The sequence below is a fragment of the Papio anubis genome, chromosome 13 (assembly GCF_008728515.1).
Source record: "Papio anubis isolate 15944 chromosome 13, Panubis1.0, whole genome shotgun sequence".
NCBI classification, from domain to species: Eukaryota; Metazoa; Chordata; class Mammalia; order Primates; family Cercopithecidae; genus Papio; species Papio anubis.
This window is the reverse complement of record NC_044988.1, coordinates 65,883,494-65,896,064: the sequence shown is the minus strand read 5'-3', so window position 1 is coordinate 65,896,064 and position 12,571 is coordinate 65,883,494. Positions and strand designations below refer to the sequence as shown.

The 12,571-nt window shown below is 37.5% G+C and overlaps 1 protein-coding gene across 5 annotated transcripts in view; it reads right to left on the bottom strand.

Annotated features, from left to right (window-relative positions):
* DCAF10 (DDB1 and CUL4 associated factor 10) overlaps window positions 1-12,571 on the bottom strand; it is a 64,967-nt gene that overhangs the window by 13,789 nt on the left and 38,607 nt on the right. For 4 of the 5 annotated variants that reach the window (XR_002517513.2, XR_002517514.2, XM_003911478.4 and 1 more), the window contains exon 3: window positions 6,061-6,258. The exons of the other annotated variant lie outside the window; for it this stretch is intronic. Coding sequence is in view for 2 of the 4 variants with exons in the window: in XM_003911478.4 (XP_003911527.4) it covers window positions 6,061-6,258 (198 nt within the window). In the remaining 2 variants the exon portion in view is untranslated. The remainder of the gene's footprint in view (window positions 1-6,060; window positions 6,259-12,571) is intronic. 5 annotated transcript variants of the gene reach the window in all.

Sequence of the window (12,571 nt, the reverse complement as noted above, 5' to 3'; positions counted from 1 at the left end):
TTTACCACTTGCTGGATATTTGGATTGGTTCCATTTTTTGCTTATTATGAGTGCTACTATAAACATTCATGTATAAGTCTTTGTGTGGCCATATATGTTCATTTCTCTTGAGTAGATATCTAGGAGTGGAATTGGTGGATCATATGGTAACTCCATGTTTAACATTTTATGAAACTGCCGAATTGTTTTCTAAAGTGGCTATTCTATTTTACATTCCCACCAGCAATGTGGGTTTCAGCAATGAGGGTTCCAGTTTCCCCACATTCTTGCCAATACTTGTTATTAATTAATAATATGGAGTCTTCCAATCCACGAACATGGACTATCTCCCCATTTATTTACAACTTCTTATATTCCCTTCAGCAATGTTTTATAGTTTTCAGTGTGCAAATCTCATACCTCTTTTGTTAAATTTATTCCTATGTATTTTACCCTTTTTGATGCTATTGCGAATGAAATTATTTTCTTCATTCAATTTTGGATTGTTCATTGCTTATAAGTAGAAATACAATTGATTGTATATCCTGTGAATTTACTAAACTTGTTTATTAGGTCTAGTGGATTTCTTGGTAGATTCCTTACTATTTTCTATATACAGAAACATACCTCCTGCATATGAAGACAGTTTTACTTTTTCCTTTTCAATATGAATGCCTTTTCTTCTTCTTTTTTTTTTTTTTCACCTGATTGCACTTCCAGTGCAATGTTGTACCTCCAGTATAATTTCAAATAAAAGTGGTGAGAGCCTTGCTTCCAATCTTAGGGGGAATGCATTCAGTCTTTCAATGTTAAGCAAGATTCTTAGCTGTTGAATACATTCCCTTTTATGCCTAGTTTTATCACAAGGAGATTTTGTCAAGTGCTTTTCTGTCTTGATGATCATATGGGTTTTGAACTTGATTAGTATGATGTATTACATTAACTGATTTTGGGAGTTAAACCAACCCTGTATTCCTGGGATAAATTCCACTTGGTGATGACATAAAAATGTTTATATATATTGTTAGATTTGCTAATATTTTGTTGAGGATTTTCCATCAGTTTTTTTTTTTTTAGGATATTTTTCTGTTTTTTTTTTTTTTTTTTTTTTTTTTTTTTTTTTTGAGACGGAGTTTCGCTCTTGTCCCCCAGGCTGGAGTGCAATGGTGTGATCTTGGCTCACTGCAACTTCCACCTTCTGGGTTCACGGGATTCTCCTGCCTCAGCCTCCCGAGTAGCTGGGATTACAGGCATGCACCACCACGCCCGGCTAATTTTTGTATTTTTAGTAGAGATGGGGTTTCACCATGTTGGCCAGGCTGGTCTTGAACTCCTGACCTCAAGTGATCAGCCTGCCTTGGCCTCTCAAAATGCTAGGATTACAAGCATAAGCCACGACACCCAGCCCTGTAGTTTCTATTCGTATGGTATCTGTCTGGTTTTAGTATCAGGATAATACTAGACTCAAAGAATGAGTTGGAAAGTATCCTGTCTCCTCTATATTCTGGAAGAGTTTGTGAAGGATTGTTATTATTTACTATGTAAATATTTGGTAGAATTAATCAGTGAAGCTATTTGATTCTGGGCTTTTCACTGTGGGAGTATTTTTAAATTACCAATTCAGGCCAGTCACAGTGGCTCACACCTGTAGTCTCAGCACTTTGGGAGGCCAAGGCAGGCAGATCACTGAGGTCAGGAGTTTGAGACCAGCCTGACCAACATGGTGAAACCCTGTCTCTAACTTTTGTAAAAATACAAAAGTTAGCCGGGGTGGTGGCGGACGCCTGTAATCCCAGCTACTTAGGAGGCTGAGGCAGGAGGATCACTTGAACCCGGGAAGCAGAGGTTGCAATGACTCCATCTTAAAAAAATTTAAAAAAAATTACCAATTTGATTTCTCTACTTGCTGTAGGTCTATAAGTCTATAGATTTTCTATTTATCTTAAGTCAGTTTCAGTAATTTGTGACTACCTAGGTGTCTACCTGTTCATCTATGTTGCCTAATTTGTTGCTATAAAGTTGCTCATAGTACTCCTTATTAATCCTTTTAATTTTTGTAAGGTTGGTTATGATGTCTCCTCTCTTGTTTTTAATTATGACTGAATGTTGAATTTTATTCCTCATTTGAAACAATCATACAAATTTACCCATTTTATCTGTTAATGGGGATAATTATATTAATACAGTTTCTATTGATAAACCATCTTTTCATTCCTTGAGTAAGCCCGACTTGGTCATGATATTTTCTATAATGTAGGGTTCAATTTCCTTGCATTTAGAATATTTGTATTTACATTCATATTGCAGATTTGCCTTTCTTTTTTAAAAATATTATCTTTGTTAAGTTCAAGTATCATGGTCATACTAGTTTTATACATGATGTAAGAATTCCCTTTTTCAATAATCTGATCAGTTTAATAAAATTAGAATGTTCTCTTATTTGCAGTATTTGGTAGAAGTCACCTGTAAAATGTACAGAACTGCTCTTTTATTAGTACTGTAGGTAGGTTTTAATTCATTTTTTCCATTTCTTTAATGGCTGTGGCAGAGGTGATATTCAGAATATTTAAATAACAAGCACTGCACAAACACTTGCCAGTCAGAATAGATGCAGATGGCTGTGCTGGAACAGAGTCCTGGAATCGCCATATTGTGTAACGGGGGCTTTTGCTACTGAATCATGGGAAGGTTTTGAGGGAGGTATTTCTAGAAGAGGGGCCTGGGTAGTCAGAGGGTAACTCAGGGCACTGCCTATTTACGAATTAGTATGGAAGAAGTTCAATCTTTTCACAGTGCTTCAGCTGAACCAGTACATATTGGCTAAATATTAGTCCTAGTAATAGGTGTATTTCAGGTTTTCTATTTCTTCCTTTGCCAGTTTTGCTAAGGTGTATTTTTTAGTAAACTGCCTATTTCATCAAAGTTTTCAAGTATATAGGGAATAAAGCTCATCTATCGTCTTATTCTATACTGTTGTCTCCTTTTTTGTTGCTGATATTAGTTATTTTTGTCTTTTTTTTCTTGATGAATCTTGCCAGAGAATTGCCTATTCAATTAGCTTTTTTAAAAGAGCAGGCTTTAAAAAATCCTCTATTATATTTTCATTTTTAACATCATCAGTTTTGTGCTTTTACACTTATCATTTCCATACATCTACTTTCATTGGATTTATCCTTTTACTTTTTTCCAGTTTTTTGAGGAAGATGCTTAGTTCATCAGTTTTCAACCTATCTTCAGTATGATTTCTTCTTTGATTCATAAATTATTTAAAAGCGAGTTTATAAGTCTCTAAACATGAGACTTTTTAATTAATAACTAAATGATACTAAGAACAGGGAAAATGGTTTGTGTAATAATAGTTCTTTGGTACCAGCTGAAACCTACTTTGTAGTTCAGTACATGCTCAATTTTTGTACCTGTTCTAAGTGTGCTTCAGAGGATATTTTTACTAGTTGTTGGGAGCGGAATTCTAAATATGTGTAATACATCAAGCTTATTAATAATATTTAAATCTTCCACAGCCTTATCCATTTTTCTTTGTTTGTTGTTGTTGCTGTTTAGACAGAATCTCACTCTGTCACCCAGGCTGCCTCACTGCAACCTCTGCCTCCCAGGTTCAAGCGATTCTCCTGCCTCAGTCTCCCAAGTAGCTGGGATTACAGGCGTGTGCCACTAGGCCCTGCTAATTTTTGTGTTTTATTTTTTGTTGTTGTTGTTGTTGTTATTGTTTTGAGACGGAGTCTCACTCTGTGGCCCAGGCTGGAGTACAGTGGTGCAATCTCAGCTCACTGCAACCTCCACCTCTTGGGTTCAAGTGATTCTCCTGCCTCAGCCTCCCAAGTAGCTGGGATTACAGGCGCCAGCCACCACGCCTGGCTTTTTTTGTATGTTTAGTAGAGATGGGGTTTTTGCCATGCTGGCCAGGCTGGTCTCGAACTCCTGACCTCAGGTGATCCACCCACCTTGGCCTTCCGAAGTGCTGGGATAACAGGTGTGAGCCACCACACCTGGCCTAAATTTTGTATTCTTAGTAGAGACAGAGTTTCACCATGTTGGCCAGGCTGGTCTCCTGACCTCACGTCATCCGCCCACCTCAGCCTCCCAAAGTGCTGGGATTACAGGCGTGAGCCACCACACCTGGCCCATTTTTGTCTATCTTATCTATTAGTAAATGAGAGAATGCTGTTAATATTTTCCACTGAGATGGAGATTTCTCACTTCTTTCTTGTAATTCTCTCCACTTTTGCTTTTTATATTTTTATGCTATGTTTTTAGGTGCATACAAGCTTTTATATTTTAGTGAAATTAATCTTTTGTTATAGTACCTTATCAATAATGCTTTTTGCCTTAAACTTTATTTTGTCTGCTATTAATGTAGCTACAACTGTTTTGTCTTTGATGTGTAATTCTGTTTGTTTTTTCTCATCCTTTTACTTTCAACTTTTCTGGGTTTGTATGTTTTAACTGTGTCCCTTACAAAGAAAATACAGCTCTGTTTTATTTTTAATCTAATCTAACACTGTCTATTTTTAACTGGACAGTTTAGTCCATATACGTTTATCACAATTATTAATATTTGGATTGAAGCTTAGGTTATCTGCCTACCAGTTTTATGCTTTGTGAAATAACAAAAAATATTTTTCCTGAAATTAAGGAAATTTATTTTATAAGCCAGTTTTCATCATGAACTATACAACTTGGTCTCCTTCCTGTATAATTTTCTCCAACATTTTTAGTTGCAGTATATGACAGTTTTGTGCTTCTTAACTTATCTTTTCTTTTAAATAATTCTCTTTTTTCCTTCCCTTCTCTGCTTCTATGGGATTCATCATGTTTTATTAGTTTTTTACCCTCTACTAATTTGGAAGTTATCATTTATATTTCTATTCAAATTTTATTTCTAAATTTTAGTAAACAAATTCATTTAGTAGGTATGCTTGTCTTTGTCTAAAGATAACCAATAGTTTTGTCTTCCACTCAAAAGTATGGGTAGCTACAAGTCTCTAAGAATAGCCCCTCTCTTTTTACATATGACCTCTAAAAAGAATATTCCAAAAATGATGGCCACACACAGTGGCTCATGCCTGTAATCCTTGTACTTTGGGAGCTGAGGCAGGAGGATCACTAGAGCCCAGGAGTTCAAGACCAGCCTGGGCAGCATAGGGAGACCCCGTCTCTACAAAAATTAAAAAATTAGGTGGGCATGGTGGCACATGCCTATAGTCCAAGCTACTCAGGAGTCTGAGGCAGGAGGATCACTTAAGCCTAGGAGATCCAGGCTGCAGTGAGCTGTGACTGCACCACTGCACTACAGCCTGGGTGACAATGCGAGACCCTGTCTCAGAACAACAACAAAAACAAATACACACAGAAATGATCATGGTGTGTTTACTGTATTATCATTTCACCATGGCTAGCAAAGCAGGCATGTTTCAATTATTTTTCAAACTTCAACTCTGTATCAATTTCTTTAAAAGGAGACATTTTGTTGGAATGTTTCACAACAGAGGCATAACTGGCATTTTAGGTGGGACAACTAGTCCACTCTGCACACTGACCTGTGTACTGCAGGATGTTTAGAAACTCTGGTCCTTGCCGACTAAATGCTAGTAGATAGCTGTCTTTCCCCGTAGTGAAAACCAAAAGTGCCCCACACTTTATTTCTAAACACTCCCTTTGAGATCAGTACCACTCCAAATGAGAACTACTCTTTTAATGCATGAAAACAAAAGAACAAAAATTGCAAAATAAATATATGTAGAATTGAAGGAAGAAAAAGTGAGAAACAGTTTAGTTTCGCAGGAGAAATAACAAAAATATTTTTCCTTAAATTCAGGAAACTCTTTTTATAAGACAGTTTTCATCACTAACTATACTACTTGGTCTCCTTCCTGTATCATTTTCTCCTAAAATTTTCAGTTGCAATATATGAGTAAGTACAATTAACGATATCATCACTTTTTGGTTGTTTTTCCTAAAGCCAGTTTCTTTCTTGAGGCTAGGACAGAACACTGAATTTGTTCACCATCTTTAAAAAAATGTTTTTGTTCATAATCCTAACATGGGCTCCTATTCACAAACCTGTTAGTGTCCCAAATAATGACATTTCCATCAAATCCTGATGTTACTAAGAGTCTTGTATTAGTATCATATTCGATGTTCTTCACCCAGCTAGTGTGACCATGTAAAGTGCATACTTTGGTGTTCAATTTTCTCAGATCCCATAGTGCTATTGTAGTGTCATCAGAGCAGGTAGCAAACAGCCGGTTATCAAGAAATCTATAAAAGCAGAAAAACAAAACCCTGGTTCATTTAGTCTCTTTTTAAAGGAAAATTGATTTCAGAAACAGTCACTGTATTACCTAGTCAAGAAAGAAAGAAAAAAAGGACTACACACTCACTATATAAACCCAATGACTCTGATATACTATAAAAAGTATACTTTGCATAATCACAGAGCCAGGATACTATGATTTAATGACAGTCACATTGCAATTGGATCCATTTGCTTTAAATTACTGATTTTTATTTGAAATTGGAAATAGGGGTAAGTGTTTGGAAAACAGTGACAGAAGGGAAAAAAAGAACTTCAGAATCTCTATAGGAAACAAAAATGATGAGAGAGAATTTAATAGGAGATGGAGGAAGTTTTGAAGACTTGATTGCCGAGAGGGACACATTACATATAATCAAAATCATGAGAAATATTTGCTCTGCTACAAGTAACATCTTTTTCTACTTAAAACACATTTACACACAAAAATTGATGTAAAAATTGCCATTTTTAAAAATCTTTTAACTCAACGGTATTTCCCACATAATCTTTTAGCAACATTTTATTAGGACCAGTCAAGATTACAAAATAAGACTTAAAATACTATATAATTCAGACTTTTTATTATTTTACACTAACTTCTCAATCCTTAGTGAGAATATATTTAATACAAATGCTTAAAAAATAAACTACTATTCACACTTGAATTTTTGTTTAACATTAGGATGCCTTCTGTAATACATGCTGTTACCCTAATCTCTTACCGAAGAAATGAATTCTGGTGCTTCTTCCAAGATAAATTTACATATAATTGTCAGAAATCAACCTCAATATCCACAAATACCATAATGACTTTCCTAAAATTGATCATGGTTTTCAAATACCAGGCGTTTACACAGGTTGTTTCTGCTACCTGAAACAACCTTCCTCCTGCCCCTGGATGTGGCTAATTCTTGCTTACTTTTTAATACCATCATGTGTCGCTTAATGATGGAATACATTCTGAGAAATGTGTCCTTAGGTGATTTTGTTGTTGTGTGAACATCATAGAATGAACTTACACAAACCTAGATGGTACACACTGAGGTTATATGGTATATATGGTATGTAGCCTATCACTCATAGGCTACAAATGTGCACAGCATGTTACCGTACTAAATACTGTAGGCAACTGTAACACAATTGTAAGTATTTGTATATTGAAAGATAGAAAAAAATACAGTAAAAGTACTGTATAAAAGATTTAAAATGTTACACCTGTATAGGGCACTTACCATGAACAGAGCTTGCAGGAGCAGGAGTTGCTCTGGGTGGGTCAGTGAGTGAGGGGTGAGTCAGTGTGAAGGCCTAGGGCATTGCTGTCCATTACTGTAGACATTATAAACACTGTACACTTAGGCTACACTAAATTAATTTAAAACTTTTTCTTCAGTAATAAATTAACCTTAGATTACTATAACTTTTTTTACTTATGAATTTTTAATTTTTTAAACTTTTGACTCTTTTGTAATAACAGCTTAAACACAAACACATTGTACAACTGTACAAAACTATGTTCTTTCTTTATATCCTTATTTTATAAACTTTTTTCTATTAAAATGTTTACTTTTTAAACTTTTTTGTTAAAAACAAAGACACACATTAGCCTAGTCCTACACAGGGTAAAAATCATCAGTATCACTGTCTTCCACCTCCACATCTTGCCCCACTGGGCAATAACAGGAACAGAGCTGTCATCTCCTGATAACAATGGCTTCTTCTGGAGTACCTCCTGAAGAACCTCCCTAAGGCTGTTTTACAGTTTACTTTTTTTTTTTTTTAAGTAGGAGTACATTCTAAAATAACAATAAAAAGTATAACACAGTAAGTATTAGGCAATAGGAATTTTTCAGCTCCATTATAATCTTCTGGAACCACTGTTGTATATGATGTCACTCACTGAAACGTTGTTATGTGGCATATAACTGTATTCAGCTGTTATCCCCTCCAGGAAGCCTTTCCTGTTTAACCAGCCTGGTAGACCTACCAATTCTCTGAGCTCCCAAAGCATTCTGGGAGCTTCTATCATAATACTTAATATTATACTGTTGGTGAAACCCCGTCTCTACTAAAAATACAAAAAATTAGCCGGGCGTGGTGGTGAGCACCTGTAATCCCAGCCACTGGAAGGCTGAGGCAGGAGAATGGCGTGAACCCAGGAGGCAGAGCTTGCAGTGAGCCCAGATGGCACCACTGCACTCCTGCCTGGGCAACAGGGCGAGACTCCGTCTCAAAAAAAAAAAAAAAAAGGCCGGGCGCAGTGGCTCAAGCCTGTAATCTCAGCACTTTGGGAGACGGAGGCGGGTGGATCACGAGGTCAGGAGATCGAGATCATCCTGGCTAACATGGTGAAACCCCGTCTCTACTAAAAATAGAAAAAACTAGCCGGGTGTGGTGGCGGGCGCCTGTAGTCCCAGCTACTCGGAGGCTGAGGCGGGAGAATGGCGTGAACCCGGGAGGTGGAGATTGCAGTGAACCGAGATCCCGCCACTGCACTCCAGCCTGGGAGACACAGCGAGACTCCGTCTCAAAAAAAAAAAAAAATTATACTGTAAGGAACAACTTTACTATAAACTCCTTGAAGGCAGAAGGAACCTGTCTGCCTCGGGTCATGGTTAGATCTGCAGTATACAATACACATGGTGCCAGACACATACGCACTCAACAAATACTTATAAAATACTTATAAAATAAACAAAAGAGGAGTTCACTGCCTAGCAGAAAAGACAATGTAACTACATAATTACACAAAATAATTGTGTGGAATAAGCAAAGAGGGTGGTTGGGAAGGACTTCATGATGTTATCATTTGAACTGAATAAAAGACGAGCAGGAACTACCTAAGTGGCCGGGGGTAAGCAAAGGTACACAGGCATGTGAGCTGATGGTGCCCTCTGAGAAGCAGTGTTAGGAATGCTGTGTATGGGAAAGTAGAGTTGACTAGGGATTACATTATGGATTTATTCTATGGTGATTCCCAGTAACTATTTTTTAATTATAAAAATACATTTCTTGGCCAGGCGTGGTTGCTCATGCCTATAATCCCACTTTGGAAGGCCAAGATGGATGGATCGCTTGAGCTCAGGAGTTTGAGACCAGCCTGGGCAACATGACGAAACCCCATCTCTTATTTTAAAAATAACAATAACAAAAAACATTTCTATTGAAAATATTTTTAATGAAAAAAAATCCATCACAAAAAATAACCACTTTATTGATGTTTACCTTAATTTTTATGTTTTAAACCTAATATTATCTCAAAAACATATTGCCATGTTATTAAAGATTTATTGACAAAATCATTTTTAATGGCTGAATAGTGTTCACTGTATGAAGAAACCGAAATCTTTTTTCTTTAAAAAAATTTTTTTTTTTTGGAGACAGAGTCACGCTCTATCCCCCAGGTGCTCACTGCAACCTCTACCTCCTGGATTCAAGTGATTCTCATGCCTCAGCTTCCAGAGTAGCTGGGATTACAGGAACCTGCCACGACGCCCCGCTAATTTTTGTATTTTTAGTAGAGACGGGTTTCGTCAGGTTGGCCAGGCTGGTCACGAATTCCTGACCTCAGGTGATCTGCCTGCCTCAGCCTCCCAAAGTGCTGGGATTACAGGCATGAGCCACCGTGCCCGGCTTCTTTTTAAAATGAATATGCAATTTTTGGGTGTTTGGATTGCTTACAATTTTTTACTACTAAAAAACACTAAGATGAGCATACTTACAGCCAAATATTAATCACATCCCTATTTATTTCTCTAAGTATATTCCCAGAAAAACATATTGCTAAGTAAAATGGGATTTTTTTTAATGTAAGTTTTTTTTTAATATAGCCAAATTGTCCTCCAGAAAAACATACCAATATAGAGATCCATCAGCAGTTAGGAGAGTGTCCATTTTCCCAAATCCTTGCCACATAGGTCTTTAAAAAAACTTTCTCCTAAGTGCTAGGAAAAAATATCACCTGTTTTAAGTTGAAACTTTTATTTTTAGTAAAGTTGAAACTTTTTCACATTTATTAGAAAGATATATTTCTTTGCTGTTCATGTTCCTTGCTGATTTTACAACTGCAGTATTAATTACTGTGTTGTAAAAAAAAATCTTTAAAGATAATATATCAGTTTTTCAAATACTATGCATTGTATATATTTTCCACATATTTCTTTTATATGGTTTATATTTTCTTACCATATCAAAATTTTAATTTTTTTTTCTTGAGACAAGGTCTTGCTCTGTTGCCCAGGCTGGAGTGCAGTGATGATTATGGCTCACCACAGCCTTGACCTCCCAGGCTCAAGCAACCCTCCTTGTCTCAGTCTCCTGAGTAGCTGGGACTATGGGCACATGCCACCATGCCCAGCTAATCAAAATTTTAATTCTTATATTGTCAAGTCCATTTTTCCCTTATAGGTTTACCTTTACTGATAATGTGGTGTTGTTGTTGTTGTTGTTGTTGTTTTGAGACTGAGTTTAGCTGCTGTTGCCCAGGCTGGAGTGCAATGGCATGATCTCAGCTCACTGCAACCTCCAGCTCCTGGGTTCAAGCAATTCTCCTGCTTGAGCCTCCTGAGTAGCTGATATTACAGGCACCCGCCACCACACCCAGGTAATCTTTTTTTTGGGGGGCGGAGTCTCACTCTTGTCTCCCAGGCTGGAGTGCGGTGGCGCGATCTGGGCTCACTGCAACCTCCACCTTCCGGGTTCATGCCATTCTTCTGCTTCAGCCTCCCAAGTAGCTGAGATTACAGGCACCTGCCATCACGCCCAGCTAATTTTTGTATTTTCAGTAGAGACGGGGTTTCACCATTTTGGCCAGGCTGGTCTCAAACTCCTGGCATCAAATGATGTGCCTGCCTCAGCCTCCCGAAGTGCTGGGATTACAGGAGTGAGCCACCACGCCCGGTTCCTGCTAATTTTCTTTACATTTTTAGTAGAGACAGGGTTTCAACATGTTGGCCAAGCTGGTTTTGAACTCTTGACCTCAACTGATCTGCCCCTTCGACCTCCCAAACTGCTAGGATTACAGGTGTGAGCCACTGTGCCCAGCCCTGATGATGCTTTCTAAAGTAAAACTAGTTAAATGACTTCCATACTTGACAGAAATTACGTGACTGAGACTGGGCACAGTGGCTCACACCCATAATCCCAGCACTTTGGGAGGCCGAGGCCAGCTGATCACTTGAATTCAAGAGTTTTGAGACCAGCCTGAGCAACATGGTGAGAACTCGTCTCTACGAAAAATACAAAAATTAGCCAGGTGTGGTGGCATGTGCCTATAGTCCCATCTGCTCAGGAGGCTGAGGCAAGAGAATCACTTGAGCCAGGGAGGCAGAGGTTGCAGTGAGTCGAGATAGCACCACTGCACTCCAGCCTGGGCGACATGAGTGAAACCCTGTCTCAAAAAAAAAAAAAAAATTACATGATTGAGACAAATACATGCAAAAAATATTTTCTAAAAGACTACTGGAAAGTTAAAGTTTTAAAATAAATTGAGCATATTCATACTTTTGAAAAGTTTTTAAAAAATAACAAAGATATTTTATTCAGTCTACAGAAAATACTTAATGCACTGATGGATTTAAAACCCCAATGGGGTTATATTGCTGCAGGCCACAGTGGTCTGAGAGTCTTAAGGAAGAGAGATTATTAGAATGAGAGTTTCAGAAAGGTCTCTGAACTGGCTAGATTTCCAGACTGTTGGACTTTCATAAAAAATAAAAAGGGGGATTAGCTTTTTAATTTTTGTTAATAAGGTCATTTAAAAAACGATAATTGTTGCATGAAAGGATATTTTAATACCAAAAGTATAGAAAAATATAAAGTTGGAATAAAAGCAAATAATTTTGAAATGAATACGTTTAATGAGAAATTTAATACTTTGACTTTAATTGGCTCATTTTCACCTCAAAATATTACATGTTAAAACTTTGATATTGGAAGTTGCTGTTTAGTAAAATATAAATTTTAAAAAAGATGGCTGGGCACAGTGGCTCACGCCTGTAATTCCAGCACTTTGGGAGGCCAACAAGAGTGGATCTCCTGAGCTCGAGTTTGAGACTAGACTGGGCAACATGATGTAACCCGTCTCTACTAAAAATACAAAAACTAGCCAGGTGTGATGATGCATGCCTGTAATATCAGCTACTCGGGAGGCTGACGCAGGAGAATCGCTTGAGCTGGCGGGGCGGAGGCTGCAGTGAGCGGAGATGGTGCCACTGCACTCCAGCCTGGGCAGCAAAGCAAACAAAAAAAACTTTGGTATTGGAAAATCACTGATAAAGA